We start from the raw sequence: 23,303 nt of genomic DNA, 5'->3' as shown, positions 1-23,303 counted from the left end.
AAGGATAAATATTTTTTGCTTTGAGATGTGGGTGTTGGACATGCCAGGTGCACTCATTAATAACTAAACTCTGACGAAATGTCTCTGATAAAGAGGTTTTCCTTCTGTTTAAACTGTAACTCTAAAATCGTGCAATAAAACAATTTAAGAGCTGAATAAAGAAAAACAGTGATAAGGAAGGAGGACACGGAGCCAGAAAGTGAACTCAGCTGGTGTTTAGCATGCAGCAGGAGCATGGAAACATCTCACTGAGGCCGATAAAATAGTTAACAAGATAAAGAGTAAGAAACGCTGCTGCTTGCTACAGTATGACCAAAGATTAAACAATGAGTGAAGTTGGCAAATCCTCATGGCATACCAGTAGATCTTATATAGCTCTTGTGCCCTCACGATGTATAATTCATCCAGTGTGTCAAATAGATTTCTCCTTTTTTATGTTTGGTGTCCACCTCTAATACAAAATATATTAGTTCAACATGTCCGCTGAGCTGCTGCAATGGTTTTACTAAAGCTCAGGCATTTTTAAGAAAACATTCCAGAGGTTTGAGGGAGGGATGAGTAAGATTAGGTTCAGTTGTTGGTTGGTTTCCAGTAAATCCACTGGAACCTGTCAGCTACTCTGCCGACTTAGCCTCTCAGGGCAACAGCCAATATTTGAACTTCCAGTTTAGCTGGGACATCCATGTAGGGGATTATCGACTCAGGTTCAAGACTTCCTGTTCAGTTCAGCGTCCATTGTTTTTTCACTGATTTTGTTTAAATCAAACAAAACCCTACAGATTCTACATATTTATATGTCGATATCTGTTTATAGGATGAAGTGAATCGGTGCATAAAGAGTTAAATAAGAACCACTTAATGGCAAGGTGGACTTCATGAAATGCTACCAAACCTGCCAGCTATGACTTTCTGCATCATTCCTTCTGAAATTAACAAAAGCCATAGGTGAACGCCGCTCACTCCTTCGCAAATCGATTGATTTCGGTTCAGGCGGGTGTTTGATGTAGTATCCCCTACGCAATTACTGCTGACATCACAATCAAACCTATAGCCCGCCATCTCTCCTTTTTGTCCACCTGCTTTTGTGCTCCTACTGCTGCTTTTATTCCAGCACTTTAGCATGAAGGTTGAACCTTTACAGCCTCAAGGGACATGGATGAGTGACACATAATGCAGGACGGAGCAGTGAATTGGTAGCACAGTAAGGCAGCAGAATTGTCTTGGCAGAGCTCTGGCTTCTCCCCAGGCGTCTTGGCCTTAGAAAATACCTGCTGCATTGTGTACCACTTTTATGGCGCCTCTCCTATTAGAAATGAACTTTGCTCAGAAAGGCGGTGGGGTGATAATGATGTGCAGTTTGTGTGTGTTGGGTGTGTGTTTGTGTGTGTGTGAGGGTATAGTTAGAGGGTTGTGTAGTTGTGTTGGGGTTGAACAGGTTGTTAATAGTGACTGTAGTGTGGAGAGAAAAAAAACTTGGTTTCGTGCTTATACGAGAGAAAAACTTTTTAAGGCCAAACAGCTTAATAAACATACAGTGTTCAACTAAAAAGTTATGATTACTATTTATTTATATTTCTCCCTTGGATCTCCATATTAATGAAAATGCTGGCTGGACAGTTTCATTTTTTCAGCCAAATCCGTTGGCCAGTGTGAAATCCAAAAGAGAAAGTAATTTGGATATTTTTCGGCAGGAGATGAAACACGAGGAGAAGAAAGATACAGGCGAAAAAGATGGAAGCGGGAGGATAGGGGAGGAGAGGATAGAGGGGTCTGACAGATGACCTGATTTCTGTGGCAAAGTAAGGTGACAACCAGCATGAGGTCATCTGTCACTTTCGCACAGCCTGCTAATTTTAGAATATCATCACCCTCATCTTTCTCCTTCACCCCGCCTTCCCTGCCTGCCCCCTCCCCCCTCCACTCGTCACACCATTTAGCACCAGCCACCGCACGCTTCCTTTGTCAGTGGTGGTTAAAGGGTGACACAATCAGCAGTACCGACTGTGCGCGCACGCGTGTCTGCGTGGTAGACAGTGAGAAAGCGAGAGTGCCGCGCGCGAATGGATATGGTGCGCATGGGGTGTGAACTTGCGATCGCTCGAAGTGGCCATTGTGGCACAGATTGTTTACATGCCTTGTAGCTCATGTCATATTTTCCATAAAAATAATAAAGGCCAGTGCTTTTTTCACACATGGGCATGAATCAGCGAGAAGCAGCGCAGTCACTTCACAGACTGTGAACGTCGTCTGCTTTTGTTTTGTGTGCACGTGAATCAATGCAAAACAAGTGTGTGTGCACGAAGCTTCACCAAGTGTTTGCAGTTGACAGCGAATGCATGATTTGTTCCTTTCGTGAACTCCTTTCACTCAGAATGGAGTGTCAAGGGGTGTCATGCTAACAAATTAATTTTTATACAGTATGTGCTTTAAGTGCAGGGAATCATCTTCTAATGGCTTGCTGAGTCGCTACACAATTTTCAGAATCTGGAGCTTGAAAAAGACTATTTTGAGTGTGTAATTAGAAAATCACCCAATAAAAAACAAACAAACAACTTCACTTTTGAACAAGAAAATTTTCTAGCACAACAAAACAAGCTTAGAAACATTACCTTTAACATTACCTAAGTGCCTCAGGTAATGTTAAAGGCGCTTGCTACGCTTTTTCCAACAGTCTCCAAATGTCACTAAAGCTCTTCTATTTCCAATTCCAAAATGTTAAATGGGATACATGTGCAGTGAAAAAATGTAAACACATTCAAAACCACCTAATTCCAAACAAGCCTCAGTGAGCGCCATTGGCGTCCCACGTCCCGCGCGGCTTCCTATCGCATTGCTCTATCACGTGATTAATCTGCCTTTAATGTCAACTACTTATCCAGGCAGCTGGCTGTTATGAAGATGGAACCGGGACACGCCCATTTCCTGACACGCAATCACTTAGCATTTCCTTGACACCAATTTCCTTCTTCCTGCGCTCCCATTATTTTTTTTATTTTCTGCCACAGGAAGTTATAGGCTGCCATAGATAGACACAGGGAAGACGCACACAATCTCACGAGCGCAGGGATCAAATTCCGCAGCCCGTCCATCATCTGCTCTGAAGTGACATGTCTCAAATGTGCCCAAGTTGGCAGACCTTAATGCAATCTGTTGGGAAGTAAAAGTTACCAAGTTCACATTTTTTTACCCCCCTTCCATCTGCCAGCCTTCACTTCTTAGCTTCTCGGTGAAAATTGATATCGGATAAAACTGCCAAAGCCAATGTGCTACATCTTGCGATATATTAGATCTGCTTATAAATTACAAATGAATTTAGCTGATAAGTACATGTCTTTGAGTCTTCTCAAAGAAAATTACACTGTGAAAAATTACACATCCTTTTCCAGGACTGCGACGGCACTAAGTCAACATTAGTCCAAAGCTGTTTGCATTTAAAGGCACCACAATCACATGACCTTGTTATTTGCATCAGTAGACCTGCTTTCCTTACTCTACCTTGTGTTTGCAACATTGTCAAAGGATGTGGTTGATTTTAGCAGCACACTGTGAGGCAGTTTCTCCATAGCTGTGCTCTCTTTGCCTATGTGGGCTAATGCAATTTCTCAAAACCACAGAGTAACTGTCAGCTCTTGCTGCCTTGGCATTTGTTGCATGCTGCTGTGACAGTGAAGTATGAAGCCCTCGCAACAGGCGTTGCTCAGTCCTCGTGTTAACAAGTATGCAGAGATGCTGGAGCTAAACGTACTGTCAGAGTGGGAGAACTGAGGTGGAGACTGTGAAAGCAAGAAAACGAGAAAAAAAACATCATTTTGAGTGAACAAGAAGAAATTAGGGAATAAGAAAAAGAAAAGAAGGCCCAGTTATGTAAGTGGCAGTAAAGCTGTAGTGATATCTTGGAGCACTTCCAGCTCTGTGGTGCACACCTCCCCGCATATTCACACACACCCACCCACATAGACCCACTCAGTGGATGGCTGCGGAGAGTAATGTCCTGTTTGTGTGCATGCTGTAGAAACCACAATGAGCTGTTTCTCTGGCCAGCTGACCGCAGCTGAGGGAGCTGAAGGAACAGTACAGGAAATACAGTCTGAAGCGGAGGACCAAAGGCTGACACAGGCCTTTGTAATTAAGTTCTCCTTTTTGGGCTCTTTTTCATTACCCCATTTAACTGCAGGGGTCATTAAACTTTTATCGTGATTCTCATCAGTCATGCCCAGCCATTATTTTCTTCTGTTCTACAGTTTTTACTTTTTGCACCGCGCCACATCGTGTCCCATCGTTTCTCTTTTTAACGATTCCTTCGGATCTTTCCCGTATACTTTACAATTCTGCCTTCATCTCAGCCAGCCTTTTCTGTTAGAGGTCAAGGAGTCTGTTTAGCTACTCTTACCTAACTTGCATTCATGCTGCTTTTATTCTGCGCTCACCCTGCCAGTTTCAGGTTATGAGTCCATCCCCCTGCTCTGAGCTTTCCTTCCATGCTTGCGCCATTTGAAGTGGCTTATAATAAATGAGGACGGTTCTTCTCTTACACTTTATTAATTTGGCTGCGTTTAGATAATCTGCTTTGTGTCTGTGTGCTCAGTGAAACGTCAGCTTAAATTACTCGAGTGATTTACAGTTCGAGTAAATTGTTTAGTACAACCACCTGTTAATGTTTCTGTCTTCCTGACCTGACATGACAGTGAAGATTCAAACTAATATCGCTGATATTTTGCAATATCGCTGATATTTTGCAATATCGCTGATATTTTGCAGTATCACTGATATTGCAAAAATGTTAGTCATTATATGTTGTCACTAGAAAGTTACATTGTGCTTTCTTATAATATTCATACAGTAAAAATCTGGAAGATTTCCACAGGAAAAGTTTTCAAACACTACAGATGACAATAAATCATGTACAAAAGCATTTATGGCATTTTATAAATAAGCATTTATTTATAAAGACTAGTATTTTTATGGGGCAACATGCCCCGTTGTTCATAGTGTGCTGTGCTGCAATGTCCTAATAATGGCTTTAAGAGGATTCAGCAATGGCTAATTGTGCATTTAGCTGCCTGGACAGTGAGTCTGCAGCTTGACTCTGACCGTACCTGCCCAAAAGTGGTATGACTGCTGCTTTGATGCTTCTTGGTTGGTCCACCGTCCCCCACTCTTTAACCACATTTATGAGTTCTGTTTAAAATTGTGTGACCACTGTGACAGGCAGCAAAGAAAGGCAGTCAAAGGCTAGGCCTTCGGCAGATACAAAATCAATCATATTTGGAGGGTCTATATGTAAGCATTTTATTTTGAAAATGTTTTGTTTTGCTCTTCCCCGATATCTCCTAATCATTCTTCTTGGACTGCAGTTTTCTTGGCTAGTTTCCAAGTGTGCTCGGCTCTGACTGGTGAGCAGCCGGTCAGTCTCGCAAGCCGGCCCGTGTCATGCATTCACACAGCATTTAACAATAACAATAAAAGAAATAATAACAATAAACAATAACAATAATTTAACAATAAACATGATCAGATCGCTTTCACCAAACTGAACATCGGCATTTTAAAGAAGCTAAAGCTGTCCAGAGCTCAGACCTAGCCACAAGGCAGCAGCTTTGGTATGAGCCTCGGTATGAGCAATGAAAAGACCAGAGGACTTACAGTAAATTATTGAAACAAAGAATGAAAAGAAAATAGAGAGCTGTTTACCTGAGAGAAGATTCTGTAACTTAATGTTAAGTTTATAATTTCTTTATTATTAAAACAATACTCTTTATTTAAAAAAAATATTTGTAGTTCTTTGACAGAAAATCGGCAAAAATCAGTATTAGCAGATCACACCTTCAAGAAAATTGGTACATCCCTCCCTGTTACCCCCAATGGGACCTTCCACCTCACATCCAGAAAAAAACTTGAACTAAAAAAGCTACATATTTACTTTTTTAATAAACTTTTGAGCCTTCGTTCTATTTTATTGCAGTAGAAGTCTCTTTATCCGTTTTCAATTTGTGTTTGAAAAAGTTGAAAAATCCCCCCTCCCATCCCAGCCTGAAGCAGTCAACCGGCTTGATAAAGGTTGTGAGATGAATCAGGCTGTCTGCCACCACACCCAATAATCTCCTATGATTATTTATAGCCTCTGCAATGCTAGACCCCTGGAAGGATGGAGAGTTTTAAACCATTGTGCAACAGTGGATGAGCCTTCTGTGTAGATGGGTGTTATTGTACATGTGTTCGTTCATGTATTCGGCCTGCGTCTTTGGGTCTGTGCTGTTATATTTGGTTCTGGTTTAGTTTGGCTAAAACAAACACACAATAGTATTAGAAGTTAAAAAAGACAAAGACCACTAGAATAAAATTTATACTCTTCTCATGACTAATATGAGGCTTTGTACAGTGCATTAGTCTAGACTACAGTGCAGAGCAGTTAAACGTTAGGCTGGCTCATCATTCCCGCGAGTGGGAATGCATCATCTTTCAAGGTAGTGGGGGTTACACATGGTGGGCAAATTACTAACTGTGTGCATACAGGCAGACTGCACACACAAACACACCCACACACACAAGCACAAGTCTGCATGCTCTTCATAGCAACTCTCATGAAACGAGAGTTATTCACGTGTCTACCTACAGTTTAGACAGTGTATCATTATAAAGTCTAAACTCATAGGCACACCTGCGAGTTAGTTTGTGTTCTGGCTTTATCTGTGACAAATGAAGCGCTGTCATGCACTCTTCAGGTGTTGTAAGTAATGAAGTCCCAGAATGCTGAGACTAGAAAAAAAAAACTATTTCTCTGAAATAGTGTCATAGTGTTTTCCATTTATTAGCCTGATCTGTCACTTTGTAAAATTTATATCTTAGAGCAGTACCCGGAGCTGCGGGGATATTATCAGAGATCGATGTATTTGGCTCCATCTGGTGCCGTAATTCAACTGGAAAAGATCCACACCGTGTGAAGCATCGACAGCGCTGCCTGTGAAGATCCGAGTAATGGCAGACACGTCGATGCTTCCTCCTAACTTCCCATCACGAGGTTCATCTGTGTTGCTCAAATTTTTGCCATTAAATCAATCGTGGGGAGTTAGTTTCCTCTAGTACTCAGGGAAATACATTGGGCATATTTTTCACAAGCACGTCCATCATTTAGGTATGTTGTAGTTAAAAGTCATAGCAGTTACTCCATTCATGCTGTTGAAAAGCCTGCAACAGTGAGGGGCCCAGTTTGTTGGCGGTGAGTTGTTTATAATCATGCTGTGTTCTGCTGGATAACTAATTGTAATGCCAGAGTTGTGGCATTTCCATGGAATAACAAAGAGTCACTTTAATTTTGTAATTTTCTTCAAGGATTTGCCAGCTGATAAATTTTTCCTTTCCTGAGAAACAACAACTCACTGTATTTTTTATATTCTCGTAGGCACATACTAAAAAAAAAATCCCTGTTATTTTCAGTGCAGGCAAAGCATTTAGCTCAGATGCTACTGTTGCTTTTTTCTTCTTTGAATCCTGTAGTACTTGTTCTTGTGCACAAAAGCTCAATTAGCTCATCTAGCCTTTTTTTGTGCGGCTGTTTTAAAAGAGTTTCCCCCCCTAATTTGAACCTCTTCCTGTCACATGTAATTAGGGATCTGTGAGAGTTGATTAGGTGCTTTTAGACCGTCTGCCATTGACTTCTTACAGTCTGACCTCACAATTGCAGGTTGGATTTCAACCTCAAGACACTGGCTAGAGGAGTTTCGTATGTATGAGTTTAGCCATTTTGCAGATCCACATCACTACAAAGGCATTATATTCATTTCTGCCTTACTGTGTGTGGCATTTGCATTACTGCACTTTTCCAACTGCTTCTTGGCTATAATTGCACAAACACACACACACACACACAAGCTGACTAATTAGATGGGCAGATGAATAGGAAGTCCTGTTGCTTATATATCTCCCACCCCAGCACACTGTTAATAATAACTCAGCACCAAAAGTGAACATGGTACCAAAGAGGAATATGATTCTAAATTAATATTGTCGGCTGAGAACAAAATAAAGACATTAAGAACAGATTCCAGCATTATTACCCTGAGTACTTTCCTGAGGGGGTTGGAAAAGGGAGTGCAGTGTAGTTTAGAAGTCATACTGAAATGCACTATAAATAATGTAAATGCATACAGTATAATAGATATGAATAAAACAGGAGTGCAGCTGCAGGAATTTATTGCAGTGATCAGGAATAGACCATTCTTACACACTAATCCTTATCTAACATTATGCATATGAAACCAAGAAGGAAGTCATAATGAAAGCCCTTTAAAATGACAGATTCATCTTTATTAAAATGTTCTGCTTGCCCTTTGCAACTGTTTTTTTTCCCCTTTCACCACCAATTTCTGTATTCATGCCCTGATTTTTGTCTGTGGGGTACAATTACACTTCAACAGTTTAAACATTTCATTGTGTAGTGACAGCCATGTCTTATAGATGCAGAAGTGTCCCTGTGTGTACTCTGCTGAGTTGTCGTCCATTATGGAGGTTTAAATGTCAGTGCGCAGCAGTGAACTATTGATGCAGATAAAAATTGATTCCTTTATCACAAAGACTAAAGATGCATGTCAATAGAATCCTAAAAAGATGAATTGACTTTGTTTTCACAGATGTTTTTCTTGTTCCTTCATCTCATTGACATTTGTAGAGTTAACCAAAGCTTCTTCTTGGATCTCATTTCAGACATGTTTGAGGCTGGATAGCTAGGAGAATGCAGAGTGGATGGTTAGAAAAAAATATTTTGTTCTTCAATGTCAGGTTCTGCACAAGAATGCATTAGAAAACCAGGGGGTTAAAAGTAGTTAAAAATGGTATTTGCATTGGTTTAATGCTAATTTAAGTCAGGATGAAAATATGCCACCCGTGGGTCCTTGTTAAAAATGTTCTCTAAAGTTTTGTGATGTATAAAGAGAAATTTTGACCAACTGAAAGGGCTTTGTTGACGTTAGGCATTTTGAAGCTTAGGCTGTCGTTTCAGCCAAACACAAGTTCTTAAGGAAATCCTGCGTCCTTTGTGAAACCTTTTCACCCCTCAAAGCCATGTCTTGAAAAATGACAACAAACGCGTTGTTTTTATTAATAAAACACGCTTGCTTACTGCAACTAGCGGTGTCAGCTATTGCCTGCCAGGGTTTTGTTTTCTTTTTTTTTTATAATTCAAGTATTTATTAGATTTTGCATTTTATAACAGCAAATACAGAGATGCAACAACCAAAAGCAAGAAGCAAACAAACAAAAACAAACAAACAAAATAAATAACAAAAATAAATAAATAAAAATAAAAAAAAACAAAACAAAACAAAACAAAACAAGTGAGGTTTTAACATATGTTGTATTAAACTCAAATGTCCAAGTCAGGTAGACATGTAGGTGCAAAAATTGTCCCACTGTTCCAGCGCAGCTTCTGTCACATGATGTATTTTTCCCAGCATCTTTTCGCATGCAACATTCCCAATCATTCTGTCTTTCCACATTTTAAGCGTTGGAATATGAGAGTCCTTCCAGTGTTCCAAAATGACACGGGCACATGTTACCAATGCAGTACTTAACACTCTAAACTGGTGTTTACTTAATTGCGGCACAGGGTTTTGTTTTCTTTGCCCTGCAGAGAGTTTAAAGGCCATTCTTTGGATTAGCCCTATCAACATCCCATTAAGAGCCTACCCTGTCGATTACTTCAAATCTCAGCCAGGGCAAGACTTCATGTGAGATCACTCACTGTCAACAGGATGCATTGTCTGATTTGAAGTATTCACCCAGCAGCATTTTGATTTGGTTATTAAGGACCCAGAAATTCCAGCATAATGAACAACTAAGTGTCAAACAACTAAGGTATTTTTTTGCATTAGAGAAAACAAAAACTTTGTACACATCTCAGAATGTTTCTTTGTCATTTTAATTGGCTACAAGTGCTTAGCAGTTTGAGCCTCAATATAGAGTTTGTGAGATGCTAACGTCTGAGCTATTTGATATCTGTAAATCACCCCAAACCCTGTGGGATTCCTGTGGGAACCACAACAAACATCCGTGTGAGATCCAAGTAAGAATAACTGGATGGAACGTGATTATAAACTGAAAATATGTGTCATGTTCTACCTCCAAATGATATCTCCACAGTATGGACTATGTAACAAGATACTTTTGAGGTGTGTGCAGTCTCTTACAATATTAATAAAAGTATATTTTTCCAGCTGGTTAACCGTTAAGGAATATGGATGTTATAACCTTACATAATGCACCTCTTACAGTTGAGGATAATTGTTGGAGTGTAGAATAAACGTCTTCCAAATATCAGATGGTACAAACAAAATGTTTCATATGCATGGCAATGCAGTGGAAAAAGTGTCTAAATAAATCCAGCTGTGTCTATGTTCGTGTTAGCTCAGGGCTTGGAGCAGGAAGCAGGGCCCAACTCTCTGATTCTACTGGGAGGAGAGCTAGGCTGATCCTCCTCTGAACTGCAGGAATTAGTGTTTAAATTGGCATTTCTTGATCTGCTTTGAGCCTATGTGAGCCATTTGAGCCACACAGGAACTGGGCTCTGCATGAAGAGGTTCTTCCTTTGATTTTATTATGGGTTAAACTGAAGGAATTGTTTTTTCTATAGTGACAGTTCTAGAAAGAGTGTTTGTGTGTGTTTATGTGTGTGTGTGTGGTTGTGGGTCACACCCCAAATGACTACTGTTTTCAATCTTTGGTCCCTGATAAAAGGAGTAAAATGCACTTCAGAATCGGTGAAATTGTCAATTGTCCATTAAAGAAGAAGCAAGAAGCAAACAGTTTGCAGCCCTGAACTTTATTTTTATTCCTCAGTAGGATGCTTCTGGATTTGTGTTAACCGCTGTTATGGGCAGCACTTTTAGTTGTCTGGCTCACTGGTTCGACCCTGAAAAGGATAAGCGGAAGCGAATGGATGGATGGATGTTATTCTTCCTTGCAAACCATTATCAGTACTGAGTGATTTATTCTTAAACACAAAGCATTGCTCTTCAAAACGAACTAGCCATGTGTGAAAAGACTTTCTTTACCTCAAAGGAGTCAGTCAGGCATTTATCAAAGGCGAGTTAGCAGAGAACAGTAGCAATTTTAGAAGAATCCTAAGTATGTCTTATATACACAAACACACACAGACACACACACAGATTGTGGCGCAACTGTAAGTGACAGCAACGCTGCAGTTGAGATTCATGCTGAACTGAAATGACTGCACATAGTTACCATAAGCCTTCAGCATGCGTATGTCATCATTTGATGATGTTTTCCTGCTGTGTTGATAGACCTTATCCTCTTTGTGATAACATCTTTGATCACATACAGATATATATTGATCACAAAGAGTAATAGGAATTCATGTACTGGTTAAGCCAAACCTGAATAGACTGAGTTGGTTTGGGCATTGTGAATGTGAATAGCCAGATTGCTTGACATAGTCGATGTCCTATTATACAGAGCATTTGATTGGACCGTGTTCTGATAATAAGCTGGAAGATCGCTCTCATGTTTAGTCTGAAGGATTCAATGTCCATATTTTCCAAGATGAATGTAAAATTTCTATTTTTCTGACCACAGATCAGTTTCCACTTTGCCACAGCCCATTTTCAATGGCAGATACCAGCCTCACGCTCACATATAGCTTCTTAATTGCATGATAGAGCTTTAACCTGCGTATGTGGCTGGAAAACTGGAAAACTGTGTTCGCTGACAGTGATCTCTGTTCTGGAGATGTTCCTGAGCCCATGCAGTGATTCGGTGCCTGAACATCATTGACATCTAATACTGAGTTTCAGTTGGGGTGTTTTGTGAAATAAATATGCATTTATGAGATTAGCAAATAATTACATTCTGCTTTTATTTATATTTCATAGCTTATCCCACCTTTTTTGGAATTATGGTCGTACCTAATGATTGTATAATAGTAATACATTTCTTTCCCCTCCCTCTGTTCCATAATTAATGCATTTGTGTAATCATACACAACTAATGTCTCAGTTACTGGGCTTTCTGCATGAAACAGTCAGTTTAAAATCGTCCTTGAAACAACACTGATGATCATTAGGGTAGTGCCCTGTTTACATTTAAACTATATAACCACAATATTGGCCTTTATCAACTGTGCGTGAAGTGTAAATATCACAGGGAAGCTTTCAACTTAAGCGTGTTAACACATGTGCGACTGCCAAGTAGTGCACTAGGTTTAATGATAAATGTGTTCGCATGAATTTTGTTTCCTTGTAATGCTTTGTGATTACAAGGAAACAAACAGCAGCTCGTTACAGCAGCTGTGTAACGAGAACAAACTACAGTTTTATTTGACTTCTTTTATTTACATCCTTGAGTGGCATTTCCTATCTGTTTGATAAATGTGATCAAATGCGTATCTGCCAAATTTAGGTATTGATTGTTTTTCACAGCAACATTTACTGGAGGCTTTGAATGAGTGGGGACCTGTGTGTGTGAAGGACAGCATTAGATGCAATCAGAAGAAGGTTTTGTAATAAGCTTTTGTAAATGGCTTGTACAATACAACCTCCTACTCTTTGCTTAAGAATTGAGTATTTTCAAAAGCTATTACTTAAAAAGCTTTTCTTAAGAAAAGGGCAATTAAGCCATATTCCACTGCTGCTGGTCAGGGCAAGGCTGTCTGAAATGATTGGTTTCATAAAAGATGCTGCTGTTCCATGGTATGCAGTAATATTTGGGTTTATTGGGAGCTGAACTAAAATCTGTTGAACCACCATGCGTTTAACTTACCTTACAGACAGTAAATATTGAACTAACTAGTCTGATTCTTCTAGTCATCATTTTTCTTACCCACTTATCAGACTCACCGTTTTTTGGAAGTGGAGCCTATCCCGCCTTTTATTGGGCAAGAAGTGGTGCACATCCCGAACAGGCTGCCACTCTGTCAGACTAACAGGCAGAGACAGATAAGCTTGTACACTCTCATTCACACCTACAGCTAATTTAAAATCACTGGTGGACTTAACAAGCATGTCTTCGCGCTGTGTGAAAAGAGCTGGAGCACACAAAAAACCCCACACAGGCACAAAAAGTTTTAGGTGTCGTGTAAAGAGATGCGCTGATCCATGGATATCGTCCGTGTCGACTATGTAAGACAGCATTTGCTGTTGTAAGTTATTTAAGATATTTACCTGTCGCATCAATTTTACATTGGCTAGATGTGCAAAATTGCATGATGATGAGCTAAAAGACTTTAAAACAGATCACAACGTGGAAGTAAATTTACTATCAGCTGAATTATTTTTGGTTTACAGGCTTGTTGCACTTCTATCGACCCAGAATTTTACAATTGGTGGATCTTTAATAGTGTGCTACTTTTTGTTTTGTAGTTATTTTGCAATATTTACATGAAACTGTAAGAAAATGTAGAAACCTGTCTGTGAGAACTTTACCTGTATTTCACTGACAGTCAGCCAGTAAGGTATTCAATTAGAACTCAAAGGTCAAAACCGAGTAAGAGGCAAGTATTCACTGATGCTGCCATAAATTCACATTCAATGCAATTTACTTTGCTGTACAAAGCAGTACAAGGTTTATTGATTTATCAGGTAACTACTGTTTCCTGGTGTTCAGTGGATGACATTAAAGAGAATTAGAAAGGGATTTTAATCAGTGTCACTAATCTACAGTAGCTCTCTTTAACAGGTAGAACGATTGGGGTCCAAGTCGAATCAGGGGTAGATCACTTAAAGTCTGTGTTAATATTTTATATTTTCTTTCATGTTGTCACTTCACATGAGAAGCGATCCATTCTCCTCTGATGGATCTGCTATGTCTCGTATGACAGTGATGCACAATGCTGCCAATTGTAATGCAGACAGCTTACAGTTAGGATGATAGTGATAGTGTTGATGATGAAGCAGCCGCTTGAGTGTTGTTGACGTTTAACATCACTTTATCATCCACAGTCAGTAGCTGTTTCGACCGCCAATACTTCAGGTAGAGAGTTTATTCATGTCAATGTGTGACTACTTAATTACTGTGGTCAGGAAACTTTGAAATGAAGGTCAAAATGTACAAAAGTGGACACCCCCCCAAAAAAAGAACCCCCCAGTTATTTAGGGTATTATCTTATCTTTAGTATCAACACAATTTCATTTAATTTTAGGGTTATGGTTATGGTTAGGGTTAGACATGGGTGTATGTCACAACAGCCTTTTTAAAGTAACTCCGAGGTCCTTTTTGAACATAAAATTGTGACTTTGAAAGGATGACCCAGTTTTCTGCTGGGACTCTATTACATAGATGTATTAGTTTTGAAATATAGTGATACCGTGCTATCCTTTAGTTGTTGTGCCGTGTTAGGATGAGTCTTCTAGTACTAGACTCATTAAAAACAAATATCTATAAGCACAGTACTTTTTTTGTTTGTTTGTTTCTATTTGTAGCAAATAATGCAATCCTAGATTTCCGCTATCACACCTATCCATGTGGTAACACGGTTTATTCTGTTCCACGCTCACTAGAATAAAATATTGCTGGCAGAAACACTGTATGTTTGGGAATTATTTTTAGGTGAAAATAGAGCTGGGCGATAGAACGATAACGATATGTATCGCGATATAACTTTTACTCGATAGAGAAATTAAACTATCGCGATAGACCTCGCCGCTCTTGTCCTCTTAAAAAAAAAAAAAAAAAAAAAAAGGTCAGCCAAATTAAGTAGCGCAGAGCCGAACCAATCACAGCCGCAGCGTCACGTCGCGTGACTTGTTACGTACAGCACAAGTGCCAAGCCGCACGTGTGTTTGTTTGGGAAGCAGCCAGCGCGTAATGGAGGAAATGAGTGTGCCGACTAGAAAAATCAACCGAGCGTGACCGAAGAGAAAACAGATGATGGTTCCAATGCCGGAGAGATTGTCGAACGGAAGAGCCATAGAAGTTCCGTAGTGTGAAGGTATTTCGGCTATTTTAAGTCTGACAAAAAACAGAGTAGTGTGCACTGTAAATTGTGCCGAAAGCAAGTCTGGAAATACAATAAACTGGTGCATGCGTCACACTGCGCCACGTTATTGTTTCGGTGAAATGAATTTCTACAATACTGTTACTGTTAATTCTACTCTCTGCAGTGTTTAAATGCTTACACATACACACAGTTACTGTCCCTCCACACATACGACTCGGTTCTGCTTCTATGCCGCAGCTTTGTTTACTTTTTCCCACCGAGGCTTCTAGACTTCTGATTGGCCAACATTTCTGCACGGTTAGGAATCTAGCGCCACCTGCTGCTTTGGCATGTTCATAGCAGCGTTTTCCTTCATTTCTGCCTTTATGTGTGGACGGGATTCTTTTTTAAAACGAAAACGGAAAATCTCCGTTTTCAAAAATACCCGTGTACGTGTGGACGTAGCCTCAGTCTCTGACTGGAAGCGCTAATTCGTCATTTGGCTTTTGTCAGACTAAAGTAACTGTTAAAACTGTTTGAAAAGCTCAGCTATACAACAAGGAGAGATTGAGAATTTCCTTTTAGTTCTCAGTTTATTTGATATTGACAAAAGTTGGTCAGTTTTGTCTGTTATTCTGTAAAACAAACTAAGATTTATTTTTAGAATTAATATTTTGTTTCTAAGTGGAATTGACAATTTAGTCTGTTTCGTTTGTTCTATTTTGAAACTTAAACGCTTTAGCGGCTGCCTTTTGTGTAGTTTGCAATATTTGCCTTTATTTATCTGAAAAAGTCTCATGTTCCTTAAGTACATCTACCCTGTTGAACTTATTATGAGAAATAAATATTTAAATAAAAACAAGCTGCTGATTATTTCACATTTTACTTGTGAGCAACGGCACATTTAAATCTTACAAATATAGTTATTTGGCTTATATCGTGATAGATATCGTTATCGCCTGAAATGAAAAAAACATATCGTGATATGAAAAAATCTCATATCGCCCAGCTCTAGGTGAAAATATACAAGTTCCTGCCAGTTTGGATTAATTTATTTCCTTGGTGTTTCATTACTCTGGATGAACCAGAGACGATATTTGTCAGCTGTACTTCCTTACCCGTTACATAATGCCTATTGCTCCCTGTGAGACCTCTCTATTCTCGAGGGGCAACATTATGGAGGCATATTGCTCAGTGTTTTTGTCAGACGCTCAATTGTCAAACTGAGAGGAAAGGCGTGTATAATTATATCACACAGTGAGTAAAATCTCAATCCAACTCAATTTGATCTATACCGTTTGTCTTTTCCAGGTGTAAATTGTTCCTTTTTAATGATAAGTCTGATTGTCACAGAGTTATTGTTCAGTGAAAGTAGTTCTGCTGTTCCAAATGGGAAAAAAATGTAAAAGAATAGAAATAATAAATGCTTCCCAGTCTAGGAAGAGAGGCCTTTGTCAAGGCCACCGGTGGGCTGCATGGCCTCCTGATAATTAGATTTAAAAGCTCTGGGTTACTTTGTTTTTGCGAGGTGCCTTGGAATTAAATCGCATCCACATAGCCAAAACCCAGTGAATTTAATCGTTGCCTCCGTCTTATTTCCTGCCTGCATTCACGAAAACTTCAGGAAATTGCTACTATGAACTTGTGACCTGAGAACGGTTTGGAATAAATTGATTTTCCAGAGTGGGAGTAGGAGCATATCTCAGCTATGTTCTCTTTTGGGAAAAAAGTAGTGATTTAAAAACCTCTATTACACTTAGAGAATGAACAATCCTTTCCAGAGAGTGAGGAAATTTTTAGGTCAGAGGAAGACAAAACTCTAACAAATGTCATTAAATCTTCACAACTGAGCTGCTTTTTTGGTTCAGTCCATGAAATCTTACATCGGATTTGGAAAAGTCACGTGGCAAACCTTCACGTAACCAACTGTTTGATCCTTAATTGCCTAATAATAAATTGCCCACTCCTAGAGGTTGATGTTTTGATCTAAATATCTAGCAGTTTTGCTAATTGCAGTGGTGTATATATAAACCTATAAAGTTGTTGCCAGTTTCGACCACCCTGTTATTAAGACTTTGCATCATTTATCCCCTCTACTTACTGACCCACTTACATAATGTTTATCCGTCCCCGGGAGACCTTTTAGTTACTTTAGTAACTATCAAGTAACTATCTTGGTGCCCTAATGGAAACAAGCTGCAGCAGTGGCAATCAGAGATGATGTATGTGATAAACCTCTTAAGTGTTGCTTCAAAGAAATGCTGCTGGGAAAACTGATCAGAAGCAACTCCGCTCTAATGAGAACACCAGATGATACCGAGTTTTGATGTTCTTAATCTTTGCCTCGTTTCTTTTTTTCTCCTTTGCCTCGTTTCTGCTAAACTAATTGCCTGCCACCTCTGTTGCTCAAATTTACACCATCGCCTTTATCCTTCCCTTCATATCGACATGCAAGCCCCATTATAGAAATCTCAGAAAAAAGCAATCGGTTTGTATGTTGCAGACAACAGCTTTCTTTGCCAGGAATAAAAAATTGACCAGTTTGATCCAAACAATTTAACTTAAACAAGTTTACTGATGTAAGAATCTGAAAATGATGCATCGCTGGAGTGCCAAAATAAAGCGGACGAAAGCTACTAGCACATATGTTTTGCATTTTCTTTATTGCACAAGTCATAATTAAACACAAGAAGAAGAAGAAGTGAAATGATGAAATGCATGCAAAATATGCAGTGCTGATGCAGAGGAACTCGTTGCTCTGGTCTAATCCATTCAGTGTTTTTGAAAGAGTACCTTTTAACTCAAGCCATAATCTCATGTTAATTCTAAACCAGTAGTTTTGGTGCCTAAACCAAACAACAAAGGAGAACAGGAGTAAACCACAATCGAAATTCAAACTTTAAAAATGTCGCTGTAGAAATTTAGACCCTATTTAAAAGAATTTTTCAAAAGTTTTTTAGATGAATTTGTGTTTTTGCCACCAGCTGCCCTCATTTGAGATGATATGGTCATTCAGGTGGGGGACTTGATAACTACAACATAATGTCTTTCAACATAAATATACTACGTTATGAGTTAAATATGCTCAGCAACAGGATCAGCACTTATTTTGAATGAACAGACCAAAGAACATTTGGCGTTTGGTGAATGCTGGCTGCTAAAAGAACAAACGAACTACAACCTTTAAAGAAAGTCCAGTGGAAGAACAAAACACAAGACTGGGTTAAGGAGTAGTTGCTGTAACATTCTGTCGACATTTAGTGTTCGTAGGGTGAACTTAAGGGACTTTGTCCCTTGTCCTTATCAGCTATTTACCTCAGGATGAATTGTGGAGGTCCTAAATCACTGACCTGTCTGATTTGTGGGTTGGCTGTGGTGTGAGTTATGGGTCATGGTTTCATGTTGGCTATTGACCGTACTGACTGATAGCTCCTAGGAGACAAGAGGGGCCGGAAGGTGTCAAGTTGTGGTAGTGTGATATATCTGTGTGCGGGCGGCTGTATTGATTTGCCATCATTAAAGCACATGTGAATACCATCATGTTTTCAGCATAACACTTTCTTTATTGTTTATTACAGTGTATATAGAAAAAATGCAGTAGAGAAAGTGATTTGTGACCATATTACTTTAATTAAAACCAGTTTTACCTGGTATCTAGGCAAAACTGAAAACAAAACTCTTGGTATTGACACAAGCAGTCTCTGTGACACTGTTTGGTTTGGGTGTCTGCCACCCACATTCCAAATATCGGCAAAGAAAATACCATATGAAATGTAATGACGGCTATGATGACAGACAGTGACAATCCAGAATGTCAGGTTTTCTATCTCACAAGCAGACAAGTTGAAATTCTGTTTGTGCATAAAACACAGAAACAGTTTAGCAAGTCTTAGTGGTACTATTATTTTCTCGAGTTTAATTTCAAGTCCATTGTATTGACTGTTCGGGAATTACAGCGATTGTTATGTATAGTCCCAATTTTCGGAGGCTCAAAGTTAATCGAACAATCAACTGACAAGCATTTGCATTTCACGATGAGGCCTGTTTCCTTCTTATTTCCTGACGAACTAGGTAGATAAAATATTTGGAGTTGATTGCAAGTGTTAAACTTGCATTTCACATCTTTTTATTGGAACTCTCAATATAGATGTCTAAAAAGATGTCAATGCAAATGGAGGAGACGATCATTAGGCTGGAAAAATAAACAAACAAATACATGTACGGGAGAACCAAGGTCTGAACATTCCCAAGGCATATCAAAGTCTACAATCAGGAAAGGACTTCTTGATTGTAAATACAGAGGGTTTACAGTAAGGTGCAAACCACTGGTTACATTAAAGAACAAGAAGCCCCGATAAGACTTTGCCAGAAAACATCTTTAAGAGCCTGCATAGCTCCGGGAAAACAAGCCTTTGGGAATACGAAACCAAGATTGCCTTTTGCCAGAATAATGGAAAGAGAGAAGTAATGGAAAAGGAGAGAAACGGCTTTGATCTGAAGCATACCACATCTTCTGTCAATTATGGTAATGGCATGGGGATGTATGGCTCCCAGTGGAACCTGGTCACTAGTGTTTATTGATTATTCAACTGCCGATAGAAGTTGAAGGATGAATTCTGAAATGTACTCTCTGCTCAGATTCAGCCAAGTACTGCAAAACTAATTGGGCAACACTTTGCAGTGCAAATGGATACAGACCCAAAGCAAAGGGCAAAACGAACATGAGAGTTTCTGATGGCAGTCGCTGGAGACAAAACTGAAAGTTGCTGCTGAAATAAGCAGCAGCTTTAGTGAAGACCTTGCGGAGCATCACAAGGATGATGATCTCTTCTTGACTGAAGTCATTTGCAGTCAAGCAATCATTATATTTAAACTGATGTTGATTTCTTGTATTATAAGTCTCTGTAAATGCAAGATTATGTATAAAAGTGGCTGTAAGTCATTGAAACCCCTTGAAATAAAGCTTAAAGTCTGCACTTAAAAACCTCCTGGGGTGGTGTACAGATGTATGCTTAGCTATGGGGATGATCACAGCTCATTTTTAACACTCAGTCATGTGTTCCTTGTTCCTGGTTAGAGCTGTTTGACAGGGATGCAGTTAAATAACGAGAGGTGAGAGGTGGGTGTGCATGAGTGAAAGATACGACCCGATTCACATTACTTTGCTGAACAGCTGAAAGATTAAAAAAGTGAAACTGAAAAACGGGCCGTGTCTCTGAAAACGCATCACATCATTGATTTCTCATAAATCACTAATGGAGTCTGTTCAGGGATTTTCAGTGTGAAGTGAAGACTATTGAAAACCACCAATTTAGATGCTTTCATCTCATTCTGTAAGCAGTAGCCTTGAAAACACTAGGAAGTACTAGGAAGAAAAAGAGGGGCTCGCTTGCGTTTAGAAAGGAGAGAGAAGCAGAAATAACATTTATCTAGACACATTTATTTTTAACAAGGGGCAGCCTCGACATCTATTGACATAATGTGCAGTTTTTGTCAATTGTGCTAGCCAGTTTGCACAATTAGACCCTCCCCAGCCTGTCTCTTTTTTCTGTTTCCCAATTTCTAAGCACCAGAAACAGGCGCCGCTCTCCACGTTGAGTCGGTTGCTTACTTGGCTGCACACTACCGTGCACTCGGTGACCTGGCTTTTATACCGAGAGAGTGACTCTGACAGCGTGTAGGCAGATACATTCAAGTGTGTGAGTCTGGATGTGTATTCTGTGGATACATGTTAAACAGTTTTGTCAGCCTGTGAATCTGTTTGTCTTGGGTGTGCTTCATGTGCATAATATAGAGTGTGAGTTTGTGTACGTGGTGTCTGCCTTAGCTCCGGTCATATCAGTGAGGAGGTGGCACTGTACTGTCCAATAAGAGCAGTCAGCCTGCAGGCAGGATTGGCCATCTGGACACATGATAGGGAGCCTAGCCCAGACATCAGTCTTTCTTCAATTCCTCTTAGTATTATCTGAGCTCCATGTCTTTCTGCTGCCTGTATATCCATTAATAATAAAACACTGTATTTTAACATAACCCTTTCTCTCCTTTCTCTCTCTCTCCCCATCTCCCACAGTTTGCTGTTTTGTGGTCCACAAGAGATGCCATGAATTTGTCACGTTCTCCTGCCCAGGGGCAGATAAGGGGCCCGATACAGATGTAAGTAACCCAGCCCAGCTGTTGCCTCTTACATCTTTGTTGACGAGGAAGTGCTTTCCTTGTCATTAAACTGAAGTACGTGCCACCGATATGCAGTTGCACCAACCAGACCTCGCTCTTTCCCGAACAGTGTCGCTCTTTGACAGCTGTAGTGCTTCCATGTTTCCTTGTCGTGTTATGAAGCAGCTGTCTGTAAAGGGGGAAATGAAAAATTAAACTGACATTTCTTCTGAGAAGTATCACTTTCCAAGCATCTTGAGCTACAAAGATACTCCAGATGTTTAAAAATGAAATAAAATCCTGCCTTTTATAGAGTAACGTTGATAGCTACATATATAAATATTGATCTCAGAAATGTGGTGATTATGGTGGTGTTACGTCCCTGTGCAGCTTCTAATCGTCTCAGTGTTTTCAGCTGGTGCTAATTGGCCACACCTAGTCAGGTGTGGATAAAAGCATACCTGAGGCAAGCTTCCCGGCAGTGCACTAGTCTTTGCCATCTGCCCATTTCTCCGAGAGAGAAATGACTTCAAAACATGGCAGGAGAATGGCCCCCACAGCGCACCCGAACCACTGGATTCCCTCAGGATAAAGGGTTTGTTTATTTCCTTGAATGTGTCACCATCCTTTATATAGTTGCATTAATAAACGAATCTAATGGTTATCTGAAGAAGCCCATTCAAATTTTAAGTCCTGTTGACTCAGTGCTGAATTACTACAGCAGCAGGTGGCAAACTCATTCATTGTTTGTGTTGCCGTTGAATAACTGGTTGCCACCTTTAGTGAAAGTGACTAAAATATTTCTCTCAGTGATCTTCTCTCCCGAAACCCTTAAGGGAAACTTGACTTTATTGTCTCTCTGAAATAGTGCTGTGTACCACATTTGATGCTTTTATGGCATCAGCTGATTTGCACCAGTATTGAAAAATGAATTGCCCCACCAGCATTACCCAATGAATCCCATCAGTGTCAGTGAGGCTTTAAGGTTTGTCTAAGCTAACCTTACATTCAGCAGATTGTTGGAAACATTACTCAGAGATTTTGCTCCATTTTGATATGACAGCATAACACAGTTGCTGCAGATTTGTTGGCTGCACATCCATAATTTGAACCTCCTGTTCCACCACATGCCAACGGGGCTCTTTTGGATTGAGATTTGTTGACTGTGCGGGCCAGATGAGCACAGTAATATCATTGTCACGTTTCAGAAACCAGTTTGTGATGATTTGAGCTTTGTGACATGGCGTGTTATATTACTGAGAGCAGCCATCAGAAAATGAACACACTCTGGTCATAAAAGGCGTGATCACCAACAGTACTAAGGTAGACTGTGGTGTTTAAACAATGCTCAGGTGGTGCTGAGGAGCTCAGAGTGTGTCGAGAAAATATGCCCAAGACCATTACACCAGCAGCAGCAGCAGCAGCCTGAATTATTTATACAAGGCAGAACGCTGTCGTGTTGCTTATGCCAAATTCTGACCCTACGACCTACCTGTCACAGCAGAAATGCAGACATTTTTCCAATCTATTGTCCTACTTTGGCCAACTTGTGCAACTTGTAGCCTCAGTTTCCTGTTCTTAGCTGATAGGAGGGACTCTTGGTGTGGTCTTCTACTGCTGACATCAACAAGCCATTTTCACCCAGAGAACTGCTGCTCACTGGATATTTTGTCTTTTCCTCACCATTCTCTGTATATCCTAGAGATGGCTGTGTGGGGAAAGACAGATCAGCAGTTTCTGAACAGACCCGGCTGAAGCCAACAGCCATGCCAAGTTCAGAATCATTTAAATCACCTTTGTTCCCCAATTTATTTTCTGGAACATATTTTCATGGCTAAATGCTAAAGTTCCTGTCATCTGACTGACTGATGAATTTGCATTCATGAGCAGATGATCAGGTATACCTAATGAAATTGCTGCTGAGTTTATATGGAAAGTTGACAATGCTGTTGATTTGATTTCATTTACAATGAATTTCATAAAATAACCATTACAAAAAATTTGATTAGGAACTAGTATCAAAAGCAATAGAAACCAATGCAATCTCCAAACATCTTTAAAAAACAGGTTGTGACTTTGTGTAGGACGGAGTTCAGAGACAACCCGACTGGCATACAAATGTTGCATTAATGATGACTGGGTCCTGATGTAGTTCACAGACAGATGGGCAATGTAGGATTGGTGGCTATAATCAACAAAACTACATCTGTCTTGGCAAAGCCAAGAG

The 23,303-nt window shown here is 39.8% G+C and overlaps 1 protein-coding gene across 3 annotated transcripts in view; it reads left to right on the top strand.

Annotated features, from left to right (window-relative positions):
• The window catches only part of prkcaa (protein kinase C, alpha, a), a 144,001-nt gene that overhangs the window by 30,599 nt on the left and 90,099 nt on the right, over positions 1-23,303 (top strand). For 2 of the 3 annotated variants that reach the window (XM_082536417.1, XM_082536416.1), the window contains one exon: positions 20,994-21,076. In XM_082536417.1, the coding sequence (XP_082392543.1) occupies positions 20,994-21,076 (83 nt within the window). Of the gene's footprint in view, positions 1-20,993; positions 21,077-21,491; positions 21,672-23,303 lie in introns of those variants that run through there. The other variant, XM_082536418.1, reaches the window with a different exon arrangement.

This window comes from Aulonocara stuartgranti (assembly GCF_965226115.1).
Source record: "Aulonocara stuartgranti genome assembly, chromosome: 6".
Lineage (NCBI taxonomy): Eukaryota > Metazoa > Chordata > Actinopteri > Cichliformes > Cichlidae > Aulonocara > Aulonocara stuartgranti.
Note: the sequence above shows the minus strand (reverse complement) of the source record. Positions and strands in the feature narration are given on the sequence as shown.